Raw genomic sequence first — 19,309 nt, forward strand, 5'->3', positions numbered from 1 at the left:
GCTTGTGCTCGACTCCATTTTAGTTTACCGAATTCAAATATAGCTTATTTTAAACAAAAAACCTCCCAAGAATATTTTGAGAAATACATTAAATTTGTGAATAAATCTCTAATAGCTCTAATTTATTATTTATATAAAAATTATATTATAAATTTAACCACATTGATTATTAATAATGCACAAATAAATTTTTTTATATTTTAAATTTATAATTTTTTAAAATAAATTAATAGAATAAATTAAATTTATTAATTATTATTGTTAAAATTTTTATTTTAAAAAAAATAAATATTTAAGTTTTTAAATTTTTAAATTTTTATATTACAACAACCGCAACTGATCAAAACTTTATAAATAAATTGATCTGAATTTAAGAAAATTATTTCCAAATTTTATGATACTAAACCGAACTTAAACGCCCCTATAATTATAGGAAAATGCAAATACGCTTTGGACTCGGCGCACTTACACTTTACAGAAAACAAATCTATGTACGTTCCACTTGGCTCAAAATATTACTAAAAACTATGCAGTGGAAAGTAGGGCAAGAAACATGCACATTGGGAAGTGGGAAGCCACTTATTTTGTTAATGCCTCATCCTTATCTTCTGTTGGGTAGTGGTCAATCGGTGGACAATACATCGAAACAACCAGACAATTTAGGAATTACACAATTTACTTTGTCCTGAAAACATTTCTTCATATAGCTAGATATTTGTTTTTTTTGGTAATAATTTTTCATATAGCCAGATAGTTCCATTACAAGGACTATGAAATTATTTTTTTTAATTTTTAGCCATTGAACTTACATTTTTACAAAAATTTCTGGGTCATAGAGAATAAAAATCTCTCATTGTCAATTTGAAGTCATTATTTATTGACCCCCAACAATTGAAATGGGTGGAGAAGGTGATCCATAATTTTAATCTCAGTTGTCACTTCACATCCAAGGAAACGTTTACGAAATAAGAAAATTTGAAAAAGTGGAACTAATTTTGATGACCCAATAACAGTATATGCCATTTCCTTATCAATATTCTTGAACCAACATATTTTTTAACTAGAAAAATATGAAATATAGCAGAAACTGGGAGGTCCACAGCATTTCCAAAGGATATATATAGGTGGGGGTTTTCGGATGGCGGTCTTTTCTTAACTGGATTCGGTGAATGCTGAGTCACCATGGCTGCTCCATGTTTCTTGCAGCTCTCTTCCTCAACTGTCGTGAATGTCAGCTTTCAAAGAAGTGATTTTGGTTGCTTTCGCTCTTTGCCTGCCAATTCTCTTTTCAATTCCAAGTCCAAAAGCTCTTCTATCAGGTACCCTTTTGTTTTTTCTCCTAGTAATTTTGCTGCACTCAGTTTGGCTACTGAGAGACTGTTTGGGAGAATAAGAGAGAGCAATATATGATTCCCAGATGATGATTTTTTTTTTTTTTTTTTTTTAAGTATTTTGGCTACTGGTGCTTCGATAAATTACTCGGATTAGAAATTATTAGCTTCTAACATCTTAAAATATGGAAAGAGATAGCATATGAGTGAAAGAAACTCGCTTTTTCCTTTCTCGTATTCTCTTTGGCCAGAACATCAATATTAAAGAAAAAAGAAAAAAAAATAAAATTTGTTTTTAAAGTTTAGCTCATGATTTGCCTTCTCTTTTCTCTATCCTTCTTCCTGCTAGAAATTCTCCATCGTTTTCACTGTATGGATCTTTGAAGTTATACCAAAGAATAATAATAATAATGATGATGATGATGATAAATAATCTCCTATTGGCTCCTGGTTGAAACCAAGAAAAAGAAGAGGAAAAAAATACCAAGTTTTGTACAAAAAGTGGGATGTTTTACATGGAATTCTTGCCAGTGGAAGATAAAAAGCAAAACTTTCTTGGTTTCTTTATTAAATTATCATCGTAAACGCGTTGCATTGCAGAGCTTAGTCTAATATATGGGGTTATATTTGTGCAATGTAGATGCCAATCGACTAGTACTGAAGAACCTAAAACAAGAAGAAATTTACTGGATAATGCAAGTAACCTCCTCACGAACTTGCTAAGTGGGGGAAGCCTTGGGACCATGCCTAATGCCGAAGGTGCTGTCTCCGATTTGTTTGGTCGGCCCCTCTTCTTTTCGCTGTATGATTGGTTCTTAGAGGTACTTTTACCCTGTTTCACAATTTGTTCTTGTTTTGATGCTATAAGTGGAATGCTAATTTCAAGTCCTAAATTCGTTCTGTGATTGGTTCTGGTCCTTTTGAAAGGTAGCTATCAGTTGTAAAGGTGTGGAAATGGGAAAAGAAGGTTGCCAAAGTATATATATGGATGGCAATCTCGTTGTTCCCCTTTCGCCATCTAATTTTCTTGTATTGTGCCTTTGTAATTTTGATAAATGGGTGCCTCTTGAATCCTGTTTTCCATTCGTTTTTAGTAATATTTGTTTAATGTGGCAGCATGGTTCTGTTTATAAGCTTGCTTTTGGACCGAAAGCCTTTGTCGTTGTATCAGATCCTATTGTTGCCAGGCATGTTCTTAGAGAAAATGCATTTTCTTATGATAAGGTCCTAAAACGATTTATATTTTTATTCATTTTAATATTCTGGTGATTCGTTTTTAGTTATTCTAATCTCTTTTGCTAAATGCGTTGTTTTCTGAAGTAGGGAGTCCTTGCTGATATCCTAGAACCAATAATGGGCAAAGGACTTATACCTGCTGACCTTGACACATGGAAACAAAGGAGAAGAGGTTAGCAAGTAATAATGTGTTCTTTAAAGTTTTCATCTCAGCTGAAACAAAAACAACATGAAAGAGAAAAGAAGAAAATAAAATTGAGGTGACTGTTCGCTGATTTTCTAACCCATAATGCTACACTATATGTTTCCTCTAACTTGTTATAATATAATCTGGCAGTTATTGCTCCTGGGTTCCATGCCTTGTACTTGGAAGCTATGGTTAAGATATTTACCAGTTGTTCAGAAAGATCAACAATGAAATTTGAGAAACTTCTAGAAAGAGAGAACTCACTTGGTGGAAAGACAATTGAGTTGGATCTTGAAGCAGAGTTTTCAAGTTTGGCTCTTGATATAATTGGCCTTGGTGTCTTCAACTATGACTTTGGATCTGTTACAAAAGAATCTCCTGTAATTAAGGTTTGAGCAAAAGAACAAGCATTTTCATATTTTTGATGACTTTGCTTTCATGTCATTCATAATTTTGTGCAAACGATCATGTTATGTTCAGCTTGTTTATAAATGCAATTCAGGCAGTATATGGAACACTTTTTGAAGCAGAACATAGGTCAACCTTTTATTTCCCATATTGGAAAATTCCGTTAATGAAGTGGATAGTCCCCAGGCAACGGAAGTTCCAGTATGACCTGAAGGTTATCAACGACTGCCTTGATGGACTCATCAGAAATGCAAAAGAGACCAGACAGGTAATTTAAATACTTACTCTGCATTATGGTTATTAATGAAGATTGCATATGATATATACATATAGATATATATATATATATATGCAATCATATAAGTATTGATATTGTTTACATAAAGTTTGAGGTAGGCTTTTAGTAATGTTCCAGCAAAAACCATTATCCAGTGGCTTCCAACTAAGCTGGTTTTTGAAAGCATAGTATAGTTGTCTAAAAGCATTTTATGTAAATGTCTGATCAGGACAAGCATTATACCATCATTACTTTTTTCTGGTAATTATAAATTATCTTGTAAGAAATTATCAATTTGAACATTATCGCTAAATCTGGTGCATATTAACAATAGAATTAATGGACATTATAATCAAAATATCGTTTACTTCTAACCTGAAAATGGCAGAAGATGAGGCACTTATGTGCTGTAAGTTGATTACTTGTGTATGCATTTTAGAAGGAGCAAAGGATATATAAACTAGCCAATCAAGAACTTAATTTTGATTTCTTCTATGGCAGGAAACAGATGTTGAGAAATTGCAAGAAAGGGACTACTTAAATTTAAAGGTTGGTAAATATTTTGTGGTATAAATACAATGCATTTTACATTTTCATGTTAATGGTAAAGAAAGGTACTTAGGAGCTTTGCAAAATTATGATCTTATAACTCTGAAGTTTGCAGGATGCAAGTCTTTTGCGTTTCTTAGTTGATATGCGTGGAGCAGATGTTGATGACCGTCAGGTAAAACAACTTCAGACCTTGAGTAAATTTTCTAGCCAACATTTTGACTTTATCATCTATTTGTTATTGCTTGTTCTGTCCCGTGACTTTGCTTCTGATAAGACTATAAGAACAGGGTTTTCCTCCTCCTGTTCCATTTGTACTTCACAGTTCTTATGATTTGTCTATTGTTGGGGCCTGTGTGTTTGCACATACAAGTTTATGTGCATTTCATTTGATAAGTTATACCTGTTTTGCCTAGTATTCTCTAACGCATTGATAAATATTTGAAAGTATATCATAAGTCAAATTTGACATCTATCTCTGGATTTTTCTGACAGTTGAGGGATGACCTGATCACAATGCTTATTGCTGGCCATGAAACAACAGCTGCTGTTCTTACTTGGGCTGTCTTCCTGCTTGCTCAAGTATAATTCTGCATTATTTATAAAAAAAGCTTTGTTAGTCTAATGATAAATTTCTGAAAATTAACGTCTTCAAACTAATGTACTGATGCAAATTACTCTTCTGCACTGCAGAATCCTTCCAAAATGAAAAAAGCACAAACAGAGATTGATTCGGTGCTTGGAGAGGGTTCACCAACTTACGAGTCACTTAAAAAACTGGAGTATGTCCAAAAGCTTATTATATCTTTGAACTTGTTTGAGTACAATTTTCCATTCATAGACTCAGAAATGTGCACAAGAGAACGAAAACTAGCAAATTTGTCAATTTTTTGTATTATTTTTTGGGTTTCAATCACCTAATTCCATGGTATGCCTGTATAACATGGGATTTTAACTGTTGCTAACCTTGTCAAAGGATATGTTAACTGGTGTTGTACATGTAAATGGGTTAACAAGTCAGCGAACTCTTAATGTGTTCCCTGTTCTTCTGGATCTTTTCTTCTTCTCGTTGCAGTCTTCTGTGTTTTACCACGTAGACTATTTGTGATACTGCTTATTGGCATAGGAGATTTAGCAGGAATACTTATTGACAGTTTTGGGAGAGCTTTATGCTTGCCAATGTCTATGTTCTGCTGTCTTCATCTTCATTAATACTCTTCTTCTCTTTTGCACTACAATTCCTCTTAGTTGCTCTATCTCAGTTCCAAGGTTCTTCTAACATTATCAGCATTCGCCTAAAGTTTTTATCTCTATGGTACTGGTTTGAAGACATGGTGTTATTATTTATACTTGTTTAACATCTGATAATTCTCAACTTCACTCAGTTACAGGTTCTGTAATTATCACTAATTTCTTTTCTGTTACTGTCAAAATCAGACATCGAATTTTCCCTAATAGAACTGGCCTTAGTAGGCTGAACAATAACTTGGCTGGCTTAAAAGTTTTTCCATTTATACCGTGAGCTAAGACTGAGTTCTACCAAAATTGGCCTAACAGTCCGCAGAGCAGCTCTATGACCATTTCAACTTAACTCATTTGTCCAATTAATATTTGTTAACATTTTGTTCCATGTTTCAGGTACATAAGACTTATTGTTGTGGAGGCTCTTCGATTGTATCCTCAGCCCCCTTTGCTTGTTAGACGTTCTATCAAACCAGATATATTACCAGGTATTTCTTGTGCATTGTTTACGCTAGAATGAATGAAAACATTGATGAGTCTAAAAGAAAATAATTTTGTAGGTACATTTTATGTCAATGTCCTTATTCAGAACTATAAGTTTTACAGAGATGAAAGCATCTAAACACTGTTGTTGAAATTGACTGATACTTTTGAGGTCTTGTTGATTCTTTTGATCAATTTTATATAACGAAAGTTATATATAGTAAAGGAAATGCGTTTGAAACAAAATGTTCAAAAAGTCTTACCTCTATAAATGTTGAAGGGCAATAAGATTAGGAATTGATCATAATGAGCAAAAGATTAAAATGCACAAAAAAAGTGGAAGAATCAGTTTATAGAAAAGGGCAACTCACGCATTCAACATTTCTCTACAGGGTTATGTAGAAGGACCCTTTATTTGCCTAGTAAATCTAAAAAGAAAATAGAAATTGATAAACAAGGAGAGACTTGAAGTGTAAATTGTGTTTATAATCTTGTATGTTTCATTCTTTAGGCATGAACGTAGTTATTCTTTTGATGTTCCAAAATTATGTAATATATGCAAATATTTCCATTGGAATGAATGATCTAGTTGTCATACCTTAGAGCGACATTATGTCAATTGTGCAGGGGGCTACAATGGTGATAAAGATGGTTATACAATTCCTGTTGGGACTGATATTTTCATTTCTGTAAGTAGAAGCTCTTTGCCTCGCTCTTAATGCTGACTTCTAATTATACTTCTTTTGAACCATTAAAAAATGTCCATTCAGGTATATAACCTCCATAGATCTCCATATTTTTGGGACCGTCCTAATGAATTTGAACCAGAAAGGTTTCTGGTGCAAAAGACAGGTGACGGCATTGAAGGGTGGGCAGGTTTTGACCCATCTCGGAGCCCAGGAGCATTATATCCAAATGAGGTTATTTATTTTTTCACTATGATTTCCTAAAGCTTAATTCATGTTCTGACATATTAATGAAAGATTTTATGGTTGCAATGATCAGATTATATCAGATTTTTCTTTCTTACCTTTTGGTGGAGGACCACGCAAATGTGTTGGAGATCAATTTGCGCTCATGGAGTCAACTGTGGCATTGGCTATGTTGTTACAGAAATTCGACATAGAATTGAGGGGACCTCCAGAATCTGTGGGAATAGTTACAGGGGCAACAATTCATACAAAGAATGGAATGTGGTGCAAATTGAAGAAGAGATCTAATGTACACTGATATATTGCATTATGAAACAATACTGAGTAGTTTTCAGTCAGTCATGGAATGGCTGTCTTAATACCTTTTTTTGGCTCTTTTTTTCTTATTTTCCCTGGGGGTTATAAATGAGTTCACTTCCTGAATAAATGAAAATATTATACAAGAAAAAGAGTAGAAACAAACCATGAGCATTATTTTGTTTTAGGTAGTACAACTTGAGAGCTGTTTAGTAGAATGGAAATCCAACAAAACAGAAATCTAAATAAACCAATCCGTCGGCCCCTCCCCACAGCAATGCAACCAGACTATGTAGACCAAATGTTAAAAGAATGCAGCATAAATCTCCACCCCTAACAGATTCCATCTTCAGCTTCCACAGAATAAAATCAAAGCTCGCGTTTGGCGGAACCCTCTCCTTAACATTCAAATTCCATCAACTGGTGACATTATGATAATGAAGATTCTGGTTTTGCATCTCTTAACTATTCACCGTGACAATGGCATCACTTCTCTGGTTATTTTGTGTTAATCACTGAACACATTGTAATTTACATGTATCTGGTATCTATACCGGAAAGGAAATGTAAAGGCTCTCAAAAGTCTTCCAAACAATAAACATTTTGCTTTTTCTCTCTGTTTTCTCACTGTGGAAAAAGAAGTTTCGTTTTTTCAACCCCTTTCTAATTCCTTTGTGGCAGAACATCTGTTGCTATTTAAGTATAACTACTAATAAGGAATAACGAAAACAAACGATGAAAATGAGACAGGAAGACAGTGGCTCGAAAGTCAAATCTGCTTTGGTATTAGCTCCGCTTCAGTTTATCTCACTAGATAATCTGCTATACAAATGATTTGGATATACAGGAGATTTTGACAATAAAACAAGCAACATTTGCAGAAAGAAAAACAAATTGAATACACCATGATTATATGTTTTGTTGTTTTGCCTCTTTTTTATTTTGGCTTCCTAGGATTAATAGAAATCCACTCATCTGTTGTCATCTATTCCGAAAGGATTGAGCCACCAATTATTGACTGAGGTGTTTATCTTGTAAATGCTTTGATGCAATGCTGCGAAAATGTGATGAACCAACAGACTGATCCTGCAGCCAAAGAAACTAATAAATTAAGAATCCAATATGAAAATTGAAAATTGTAGTATTCAAATGCACACCACATCTTGCATATTATCCTGAATGTTGAAACATCCATGCATGGCTGCCACTCTAAAACTAGGCTGTCCCTGCAACTACAGAAACCCAAGCAAAACAATAGCCGATTTCAATTATTCTGTACATTAAACCATACTTCTAAACAGAACTGCTAATATCAAAATACTGTACCAGTCCCTGCATATTCTGTTGGGTCCCATAGTGGCCAACACGTGTAGATGCCAAATGCAACTGTCCCTGAAGAAATAGAGGACAAAAAGTTGGAACTAAAAGCATTTAAAATATTGCCCACGATCATCAAGGCCAGAACAATAGCACAGACTATACCTGCATCCCCTGTTGGTTGCAATAGTAACCATCACCAATAGGAGAAACGGAGTTCAATCGCCCCTGCATCAAGTATAAAACAACCTTGGTATAGATTATTATTGATGTAATAAAAGTTTGACAGATTTAAAGTTACCATACCACTCCTTGGATGCTGTCTTGAGCAGCATAATAATCATCAATAGCTGGAGCTCTGGAACCAAGCACCTACCGAAACGTATCAATAATCATGAGAGAAACATCACAATAAAATAAGGAAAAAAGTTACAATATACTTCTAACAATTGCAATATCTTAGGATGACAGAGGCTACTTCATATCACCTCTTGCATATCCTGTTGAGGAATATAACAATCATCAAGGTTGCGAGCCCTGGAGTTCATCTGTTCCTACATACACAAAAGTTACAATGAAGCGCACTCTAACAAATTGCAACTTGAAGAAGTTCTCATAAGATGAGGAAGAAATTCAGAATTAAAATGAAATGGGACAAACCATCTGCTGACGGCTCTCTTGCATCCTACCAGCAGTTCTCTCTGGGTCAGACTGTCCCTAAATTATATACAAATATTAACTCAGGACACATATTAAGAAGAATAGGCCAAGAAAAGTAATCGGATCTGCAAGCCAAAAATCAAGCTCAACTGACCTTCCGTTTTCTGTATGTTTTCTTTTTCTTAGTTGATTTGCCCATACTGTTTCCATGCTTCTCTTCAACATTGAGGAATCCAGGAAATGCAGACATGTTGGGTTCCAAAACACTCCTTACAGAATTGTTTACATCCACACATTGTTTTAGTACTTCATCTAATGCCTGAAGTGCAATATGGCAAGCCTCTGGAGATAAAGATCCTTCTTCACCCAATTTAATGGCTAGTTTACACAGGTCATTAAAACGTTGAAATCTGAAATTAAGCCTCTTAGGTATTTCAATATTAGTTTGGTTAACCTTTGCATCTCTTGTCCATCGCTTCAAAATGTAGTGGGATGGGATATTAGCAGTACCAGAGATTTGAAGCACAAGCAATGCATGCCTACAAAGAAAACCTCCGTATTCAAAAGAATGGCATAAGCAACATATTTTACGCTCTGCTTCATTCCAAACAACAATGAAGTTCTGGCGCTTTTCAAAATCATCAACCTGAAAGATAACGGCTGCTTCATTTTCACTTTGTTTTTTCAGATGACAAGAACCTACTCCCAATACCTCAACCTGAAATTTCTTAAATATTGCCTCCGTATAAACAGAAGACATTTGTTTCTCAAAAGGTGAAAGAGATCTTAATCCAGGCTGCTTGTGTCGAGTTTCAAAATCAGCAGTAGCTTCCATGTCACAATTATCTTTCAGATATTCTTTATACAGCCTCCCAATAAATTCTTTGAACATAGTTTCTGGAAAAATGTACTTGTCAAAGAATGAGGTCACACTTCCAGATCGCTCAGTCGTAGACATTCCAGCTAAAAATGTATCCTTCATGTAATTTGGGACCCACATTTTACGATCTTCATATAATGAATGAAACCATTCATTCTCCGTAAGTTCAAACCTATCAACCATTTTCCACCATTTCCTTTCAAATTGTTCTTCTGTCCATGACCGATAAATGCATTTGTTGAATTTTTCCATAAAATTTTGATTTTGATTCATCATACAACCCAAATTTTCAGGAATCCTTCTTAAGACATGCCATAAACAAAAACAGTGGCGTGCATCAGGAAATACATCTGCTACAGCTTCTTTAAATAATTTGTCTTGATCAGTAATGATCACTCTTGGAGATTGGCTACCCATTGCTTTAAGCCATGTCCGCATTAACCAAACAAAAGTTTCTTTAGTTTCTTCCCCAACCAATGCACATCCAAGTAATATATACTGGAAGTGATTATTTACTCCAACAATAGGAATAAAAGGAATTTTATATTTGTTTCTTACATAGAAAGTATCGAAGAAGACCACATCATAAAATTTGCTATAATCATGCCTACCTTTTGCATAAACCCAGAATACACTTTTCAAACGTTTCTCATGGTCTAAATCTAGTGCATAGAAAAAGTTGGGATTATCTTCCTGCATGCACATAAAATGTTCAAGCATTATTTGTACATCTCCCTCATCTAAAGCCAACTGCAGGCCTTTCTTTTCACAAGCAACGATTGCAGATTGCTTGTTCCGCCCCCTGATAGCATAATAAAAGTCATCCGGACAAATCTCATGATTATGCTCTTTTATAAAACCATGTATTACCCACTTTCCATTTTCTTTCCTCTTCATATGCATGCTAGCCTTACAGTCTGTTTTTATACATGGTCTTGGATTGACAGTAGCACCAGACTCACGCTTGTTTCCGAATCTAGAACACACAATTTTTATATCAATAAATTTTCCAGATTTTTTTGAGCGCCGACTAGCCTTGATTGTGATACCAAATCCCACAGACCGAGCATATTCTCTATAGAAAGAGTATGCTTCTTCCTTTGATTCAAACTCCAAACCACTGCAGGGTTCACAGATAGACCCTTTATTTAGACCATCCACCTTAACAATGTTCACATCCAGCTGATCCTGATCACTGGAAACAATTTGGTTTGCATTAGATCCATGAGTTTCCTCAAGGTTTTCACTTGGCACAGAAGAATTAACATGTTCTTCCTCAACATTGTTTCTACGCATCGTATTGACATCGTCAACATTTATATTTGATCCAACGTCTATTTTCTCTCGGTCACATGTTGGCAGTTCAAGATCGATCTCCATAGAAGAAAATATGAACTATTCGATGCAAAAAGTCATTTTTATTCAATTTTACCTGGGAAAGAAAGAAAGACACATATGTTAAGCATTAATTAGAGCAATATTAAAGCTGAGTAAGAGTGAAAACTCCAGTTATCTAACAGTATTACTTTTATAAAATGGTTTTTCTTGCAAGCTTTCCATTCTCTCTTATTCTCATAATCCAAAACGGATACAATACAATTTCATGAAATAAATCATATCTCTATGCCTTCATCTATTTAATGATTCCAAATAAATGGAATAGTGAATAATCCACCACAGAATACAAAAGGCACTAATTAATGATTTAAGTTTCTCGTTCAAATTTTGGTTCCAAACCCCAACAATAAGAGAGAGAGGGGGGGAAAAAAAAAAAAAATAAAAAAATAAAGATATTTCTCAACCCAGTAATTCATTTTAGAATTCTAACATCTTCCAAGTTCCAACTATTATAAAATTGATGGTTAGAAAGCCAAGAAATTCATATCCAATCTCACCTAATTTATATATACCGCACAACAAACCCAATCCTCAATATTAAGCTTGTCACCTAACACTCCAACCATGAAAAAACCAAACTCCATTAAAACACACAGAGAAACAGAATAGTTCATAAAAGCACAAGTAAAAGCAAAAAATCCAATTCTAAGCAATTAAAAAAAAAATTCGAAACAAACAATGACATATGGAAAAGAGAAAAGCAGAATATTGAGTTGTTGTTGTTAAGTACTTACTTCCAGTTTGGACCTCAGCAACCTAATTTCCCTCCGCTCGGCTCCTTTAAAGCTGCAACCTGAAAGCCAATATAGAAAAAGACGAAACTTTGAAACTTTGGTTTTTAATATTTTTTCTTTTTAATCTAAAGCCCCAATTTTTATTTTTACTTTTATTTTTTCCTTTTTCTGGGGAACCGGACAGAGTGTGACTTTTAAAGACAACAAAGAACAAAGTGAAAGAGAGTGTGTGTCTGTGTGAAAGGCGGCGGGTGAGATTACCGAAACGTAACGGGTCGGGTGTCGAATATATAAATTTGACAGAAAAAATAAATTTCACTTTGGATTATAATTACTTCTTTGCCCTTTCCTCAACTCCTTGCTATTTGCATTGTTGTTTAAAAACCAGTGAAAAAAATATACAAATGGACGAGTACTTTTTCTATTGTAGGAAGGGATTGTCCAGAAAAAGGTGTGAGCATAACTTATAATTTGTTGCAATTTTAATAAGCATTTTGTTAATGCTGTCTATTTAACTCATCTTCTTCTTTTTTATTTATTTTGATACCATAAATTTTACAGGTACATATATATCTATATATTTATTATATAATTAGGTAATTTTATTAGTACTTTTCATTTTTTTTTTTTTTTTTTTTTTGCAAATCCTATTGGTTTTATGCTAAGTTTCTTTTTTTAAAATTTGCGTTAGTCTAGAATTATTAAATTCTACTTCAAGAACTAAAAAGAAGTCTTCAATGATAAATTGTAGAAAATAAGCTGATTGTTGAAAAATTGTATGGGAAACATTTTGGACTTTAATTTTCTTTCTTTTCAATTTTTTTTTTTTAAACAGGTTATTTTAAAAGAATACTCAAAGGTTTGTCGTCTCATATATTTCCAAAAGTTTTAAGTAACATATGTTTATCTTCAAATTGTAAAATAAAAAAAAAAAACAGTTTTATTAAGCTTTCCCGGGTGCAACCCAAAATTTTATCTTTTCAACCAGAATAGAAAAATTTAGACATTAGACAAAGATATTTAATAAAAATGAAGACTGACAAATCATACATTCCTTTAAATAAATCTTAATTTTAACTTTTCATAACTTCCCATAACCTCTTCGTATTCTGTTAGGGAAGATAACTTATCAAACTAACATTTGTCAAATACCCTTATCTACAAAATGGCCTCAACATTTACTATGACATTTTTATTTGAAACCCTTGTATATTAATTAATATGTGGAACCCCCTAGGCAAAGGCCTTATTGGCATTAGGCCTTGCCATTTTAGGCCAACCATGATACACCTTCAATATATAGATACACGAATTAATCTAAAATATCTCTAACCTAAGGTTGCCTCGCCAACATGGCCAAGTTTGAGGCAACACATAGCATCAATATCAGTTACATCAATTTCCATTTTCTCTTTGGTGGGAGAAAAGCAGGGGAGGTGGGATAATCATCCAAAATTCTGAAGAGCCAGTACCTATAGGCATAATTGTCCACCTTCTTTTCGACCGTACATGTTTCTTCTGGCTTGATTTATCAATGATCACCAAGTCTTTGGTAAAATTTCAACCACCTTCAAGAGATGATAAATACCATTGCAGCAACCATGCAAGGTGTTTCGCTCTCATGTGTGTCTGGAAGCATTGCCATGTAACTGTGCAGATCTCAAGTGTGGCTCATCCTGCATCAAGGGTTACAAACTAAGAATGGTAAAACCATGTATAAAATAATTGCTACTCTCAAAAACATCAACGTAAATGGCATCTTTGCAAACTAACCTGCAAGCTGTAACCAAAGCTGGTTGGTGGTCTGAAATCCAGTTGTCCCTACAAGAATACAACAAAATTTCGAGAATGTTATAAGTGATATATACATAACCAAGTTTCTCTACAAAAACTTTGATGTTCATTATAGAATAGTATACCAGCGCATGAATGCCTTGTTGAGCCCCAAAATAACTATCAGGGCCAGGCGCTATTGAGTTTAATTGTCCCTGCAATCATGAAATTGATTCATTAATTACATAATCAATCATGCAACTGTTAATTATAGATATATGAGTTATTTTTTTTTATTTTTTTTCCCAGTACAGGTTCTAATATTTTTGTATGTTCCCAAAGAGACTACTAATGAATTATCGTCACAAGTTTGACATGACACACCAGCCCCTGGATACTCTGTTGGTTAACGTAGTAACTGTCATGAGGTGGCTCCATCAAATTCAACTGTACCTGCAACCAGCATCAGCAATGAAACATCATCAAGAAGTCAGACGATGTTTCATAGAAACCACATAGCACAGCTTATAAAAATCCGATGCACAAAAACAAAATATAATACCAGTCCTTGCACATTCTGTTGGGCACCATAGTATCCATTAAGTGTTATGCTATCTGAGCTTAGATTATCCTACAAGCATGAAAACGTAAAGTAAGATAAAGCATTATTGAAAGTCTCATGTATACAGCTAAGATAAAGCATTATTGAAAGTCTCATGTACACAGCTACACTTTGACCTTAAAAGTATCATCAGATAGAGCCACTTTCTGTGGGGGGTTCAACTAATACAGCATTTAGAAGCTCAGTAGGAATTTACTTAGTGAACATCGGAACATCATTCTTATTGTGATTAGTGCACTACATTAATACAAAATTTGAGAATTGAACATGATTAGAATGAAGAAAGAACAAAACCATTTGCTGCAAGGTGTCTTGTTCTTCAACAAGTACAACATCTTGATCAGCTTGTACCTGAAACATAGAGCATGCTCTAGTTAATATCTTTTAATGAGTTTAGTTACAAAAACATAAAAGACAAACATCATCAAGTGTCAAATCTCAAAAAAATTAACCTTTCTTTTCTTGTTTGTATTCTTCTTCCTGCTTGTTTTAACCACAAGGCTTCCCTGATTCTCTTCTTCCATTTCACGAACACCATGAACATTGGTGCTATACTCTACAGCATTGTTGTTATGGTTGTTCACGTCCACACAGTTCCTCAGAGCTTCAACTAGTGCCCGAAAAGCAATATTATATGTCTCTTCAGATAATGAACCTTCTTCACTCAGTTCTATGGCATGTTTACACAAGTCATTATAGCGCTGCACCCTAGTCTTTGTCCTCTCTGTTCCTTCAGCCATTAATGTCCTACCTTTTGCATCCTTTGTCCACCTCTTCAAAATATAGTGAGGTGGGATGCTTGAAAGGCCACAAATTTGGAGAACAATTAAAGCATGTCTACAAAGAAAACCTTTGTATTCAAACAGACGACAGAAACAAGAAACCTCTGATTTTGTTTCATTCCACAATACAAAAAAGAATTCATCCTTTTCACAGTCTTGGACTCTAAATGTGATAGTTGCTCCATCTTCACTTTCTTTTTTTGGCTGGCAGCCAACTACACCCAAAACTTCAACTTGGAATTTCTTGAATACAGCATGTGTGTAAACTGTTGACATTTGCTTTTCCCAAGGTGAAGGAGATTTTAATGCAGGTTGCTTGTGCCAAGTATCAAAATCTGCAATTGCTTCCTCTTCATACCTATTTTGTAGAATTGATCCATACTGTTTCACAAACTCCTTCAGAGTAATTTTCTTATGTATGTATTTGTCAAAGAAAGAGTTCATACTTTCAGAACGCTGATTTGTAGACATTCCAGCTAAAAAAGTATCCTCCATATAAGTAGGCACCCATTTTTTACGGTCTTCATATAGTGACTGAATCCATTCATCATCCTGAAGTTCAAATCTAGTAATCATTTTCCACCACCTCATGTCAAACTGATCGTCTGTCCATGACTTAAAAATACACTTGTTAAACTTATTTAAAAAATTCTCATGACGTTTGATTGCATGAGCAAGAGTTTCAGGGATCTTTTCCAATATATGCCAAAGTGAAAAGCAATGACGGGCATTTGGGAAGACTTCTTCAATGGCTGCCTTCAAGGCTTTGCCTTGATCAGTGATAATCACTTTGGGAGCTTGTCCACCCATTGCTCTAAGCCATGTCTTCATTAACCAAACAAATGTTGATTTAGTCTCATCAGCAACCATTGCACAACCAAGCAACATGGACTGAAAGTGATGGTTCACCCCAATAAACGGAGCAAATGGTAATTTATCATTGATTTTGACATAAGAGGTATCAAAAGAAACAACATCACTAAAACTGGCATAATCACTCCTACTTTTAGCATCAACCCAAAACAAATTTCTCACACGCTGCTCTTCATTCAAATCTATTGCATAGAAGAAGTTAGGATTCTCTTTCTGGATCCGCTTGAAATACTCGAGCAGTACTTGGGCATCTCCCTCCTCTAAACCCAAGTACCGGCCTTTATCAAACTGAAAATCTGTTTCAGCCCGAACAAACCCAATATTTTGATATCCGCCAGATTGTCTTGACATCTCAACATACATCTTTCTAGTACGTTCACTTACAGCATGCAAAATGTCAATGTTATTCTTCTCAACTAACTTTACATTCCTATGAATCCGAAAATGATAAGCTAGAGCTGGTAAAAGTTCATGGTTATGCTCCTTTATGAATTCATGAATAATCCATTTTCCATCTGACCTTCGCTTCACATGCATACTGGCTTTGCAGTCTGTCTTTTTCACACTTGGCCGTCTACTGCTGCCACCATCTGATTCTGGTGTGACTCCATATCTGGAACATGCAAATTTAGCATCAATAAATTCTTTTGATTTCTTTGAACGTCGGCTGTTTTTTATTGAAGTGGTGAATCCCATTGATTTAGCATATTCTTGATAAAATGAGTATGCTGCCTCATGTGATTCAAATTCAATTCCATTACAGGGTTCAAAATCTGTATCCCCTTCAAACATTACAACATCCCTTTTTGGAGAACTAAGAAGGCCACCATCTCTATTATGCACTCCATCCATAACAACAATCATGTTTTCATTCACTCCCCCAGCATTCACATTGTCTTGAGAATTCATCGCATTTTCGACTGGATTTTGACTCCTATCCATCCTAAAAACATATCATCAAAAAATTGCTCATTATTTTTTTCCAACAAGTAAACTCCATTTTAAATCTTAATGAAATGATAATTAATATAACAAGAAGTGTATGGTCAAAGAAAAATATTCTAAAAACAAACCTTTTCATAAAGGAAGAAAATAAAACATAATCAAGTATTAGAAAAGCAATGCGGAAAAAAGTACAGTTCATAAAATACAAGACAGTTTGAACACGGTATAAACTCCAGATAACTTTATATAATATATTACAATCATATGCATGTAACTTTTTAAGTTGGTATAACTGACATGGGCACCATAGTAATACCAAGTCATATCAAGCTATAAGTCAAAATATCTGCTGATTCTCAAGGATATACTAACATATTCCAAGCATGATCTTATGCCAATTCAAAGACATGCAATTTGATTACTAGATTTTACTGTCGTCTAGCAATAGCATATATTGCAGACGCTCCATCGTTATGCTAGTTATTAGACAAAACTTTCAACTGAATATATCACTTTCTTATAACTGGCTATTCTATATGTTTTTTGAGCTAATGGTGCTCAGTGATAAGCGTCTTCTTAATTGAATATCAAAGCCTTCCTCTAATTAATGAACTAAACACTGGTCAGTGTCACATAGTAAGTACATTATACACACACACACACACATAAATATATATAGAATTATCTCTTACTGCTAAACACCTAAATAGCATATTCACAAACAAATTAAAACACCATTTGCTTAATTTAAGCAGCACTTGCCGAACCCATTACGTATGACGATTCATAATCTACGCAATTGCACAGGACCCACATGGTAAAGCACTAACACATTTTGCATTTTAAGTAAGCACCTGAAGTGATTTGTTATTATTATCACACTTCTAGTCAGATTCCACCATTTACCATAATTCAAAAGGTTTTGCAGGTCCATAAGTTATGTTATTGGTTATGTAACAGTAATAGCAAATTCCATACTAATTGCCAATGGCACAAGTACAACCTCTGTAATTTCTTCCTTAATATTCTAAAACCTTATATTATCTCTGTGATTACACAGTAATAAACGGTACATCAGGTTAGTGATTCATCAACCAACTCAAAGAATCATAATTCACATTCCATCTTCTGCTAAAATAAAAAACTTAAAAAAAAAAAAAAAAAAGGCCTCTTATTGCCACACAATTAGACATTTGTTTGGCTCTAAAATTGGAAGCAAGGTTACATAAACAACAAAAATCATAACTTTAATGCTACCATATTTCTTCTTTCCATTTTAGCACATTTTCTCAGCAGCCAAACATACCACAAGCACAAAACGCTAAATTTAACCAAATTCACCAAAAAAAAAAAAAAAAAAAAAAGAGGGGTTTTGATCACTGAGAAGAAATTAAAATTGGGAAATTTTAGAGGGAAAGATAGACCTGAAACGGGAAGGAATGAGAATCAGAGAGCCGAGGCTGAAAAAGAAAAGCGAGTGGGGGTTTTCCGCGAGTGGGAGAAGCCTTCGGGGGGAAATCAGGAAAATTTAGGGTTTGATCTTCACTCGCTGTTTCTTGCACTCACTCGCCAAAGCAGTTGTTGGAGAAATTGGCTAATTCCACTCGCTTTTCTCACTCGCTTCAAATGTTCATCTCTCTCGCCCAGCTATCTCAGCGCGTCGATCGATGATCGTTAAAAAAAAAAAAAAATTTATTTTTTGGCTTCCCAATTCTATCTGAAATCTCTCTCTCCCTCTCTCTCTCTCTCTCTCTCTCTCTCTCTCTCTCTCTCTCTCTTTCTCTCTCTATATCTCTGGGTTCAGAACCACAAACCCTGAGTGCGTGTGAGGAATGCCCACATGTGTGGCGCGTGCAATTAACAGAATTTCCTCTCTCACTGAGTGGGTAAGTCGTCGTGCAGACTCATGCTTTGGTCCTTAAAACGTCAAATTTTTTTCTTTTTCTTTTTCTTTTTTTTTTTTTTTTTTTTAAACTTCGCAATTTGCTGAGTTTTGCACCTTATAACTATTTTTTTAAGTTTAAATTTAAGTAGTTTTGAAGTGTGCAATTTATTTGATAAACGCAACATGCAAAAATTTTTTAAGGCTGTTTAATTTTATAATTTTGTTGTTTTTATATTAAAGTAAATATAACTTGTGTTTTAAAACTGTTAAAAAAATAGTAAAAAAAATTTAAAAAAATTTAAAAAATGTAACAAAAATGAAAGTTTAAAAATTAAAATGACAAAAAAAAAAAAAAAACAGTTTAAGAAACAAATGCCACCACGATGGTAGAGTATTACCATCACCATCACAATCACAACTGGTCTTATTATGTTTTTAATATAAAAACATAAGTAAATATATCTGATTAAAACATAACTACATACATCGGATTACTAT

At 34.2% G+C, this 19,309-nt stretch overlaps 3 protein-coding genes across 10 annotated transcripts; 1 reads left to right on the top strand and 2 right to left on the bottom strand.

Annotated features, from left to right (window-relative positions):
• Positions 1–860: 860 nt before the first annotated feature.
• Positions 861–7,129, top strand: LOC107416866 (cytochrome P450 97B2, chloroplastic). 2 transcript variants are annotated; one of them, XM_016025417.4, is made up of 14 exons: positions 867–1,319; positions 1,972–2,152; positions 2,448–2,555; positions 2,655–2,739; positions 2,905–3,143; positions 3,257–3,430; positions 3,941–3,988; positions 4,104–4,163; positions 4,484–4,570; positions 4,682–4,770; positions 5,627–5,718; positions 6,341–6,402; positions 6,484–6,633; positions 6,719–7,129. In XM_016025417.4, the coding sequence occupies exons 1-14, from the start codon at positions 1,183–1,185 to the stop codon at positions 6,941–6,943; spliced, it is 1,737 nt and encodes a 578-aa protein (XP_015880903.3). In that variant the 5' UTR covers positions 867–1,182; the 3' UTR covers positions 6,944–7,129. The 2 variants fall into 2 exon arrangements, with proteins under 2 accessions (XP_024928488.3, XP_015880903.3); XM_025072720.3 differs by lacking the exon at positions 2,448–2,555 and having other exon boundaries at positions 861–1,319.
• A 571-nt stretch (positions 7,130–7,700) lies between these two features.
• Positions 7,701–12,139, bottom strand: LOC107416867 (protein FAR1-RELATED SEQUENCE 2). Of its 6 annotated transcripts, none has more exons than XM_025072710.3 (10): positions 11,932–12,138; positions 11,695–11,747; positions 9,074–11,231; positions 8,920–8,976; positions 8,748–8,813; positions 8,566–8,631; positions 8,425–8,487; positions 8,269–8,334; positions 8,100–8,174; positions 7,701–8,028 (listed from the first exon to the last, which is right to left on the bottom strand). In XM_025072710.3, exons 3-10 carry the CDS (start codon positions 11,177–11,179, stop codon positions 7,954–7,956), a joined length of 2,574 nt encoding a protein of 857 aa, XP_024928478.3. In that variant the 5' UTR covers positions 11,180–11,231; positions 11,695–11,747; positions 11,932–12,138; the 3' UTR covers positions 7,701–7,953. The 6 variants fall into 6 exon arrangements, with proteins under 6 accessions (XP_024928478.3, XP_024928479.3, XP_024928481.3 ...); XM_025072711.3 differs by having other exon boundaries at positions 11,695–11,753; XM_025072713.3 differs by lacking the exon at positions 11,695–11,747 and having other exon boundaries at positions 8,748–8,807; positions 8,920–8,970; positions 11,932–12,139.
• A 981-nt stretch (positions 12,140–13,120) lies between these two features.
• LOC107416871 (protein FAR-RED IMPAIRED RESPONSE 1) lies at positions 13,121–18,875 on the bottom strand. Of its 2 annotated transcripts, XM_016025423.4 has the most exons (8): positions 18,351–18,872; positions 14,779–16,924; positions 14,621–14,677; positions 14,267–14,335; positions 14,089–14,157; positions 13,851–13,919; positions 13,705–13,752; positions 13,121–13,607 (listed from the first exon to the last, which is right to left on the bottom strand). In XM_016025423.4, the coding sequence occupies exons 2-8, from the start codon at positions 16,921–16,923 to the stop codon at positions 13,551–13,553; spliced, it is 2,514 nt and encodes an 837-aa protein (XP_015880909.1). In that variant the 5' UTR covers position 16,924; positions 18,351–18,872; the 3' UTR covers positions 13,121–13,550. The 2 variants fall into 2 exon arrangements, with proteins under 2 accessions (XP_015880909.1, XP_060672371.1); XM_060816388.1 differs by lacking the exon at positions 14,621–14,677 and having other exon boundaries at positions 18,351–18,875.
• Between the last annotated feature and the right edge of the window lie 434 nt (positions 18,876–19,309).

The sequence above is a fragment of the Ziziphus jujuba genome, chromosome 4, assembly GCF_031755915.1.
Source record: "Ziziphus jujuba cultivar Dongzao chromosome 4, ASM3175591v1".
NCBI classification, from domain to species: domain Eukaryota; kingdom Viridiplantae; phylum Streptophyta; class Magnoliopsida; order Rosales; family Rhamnaceae; genus Ziziphus; species Ziziphus jujuba.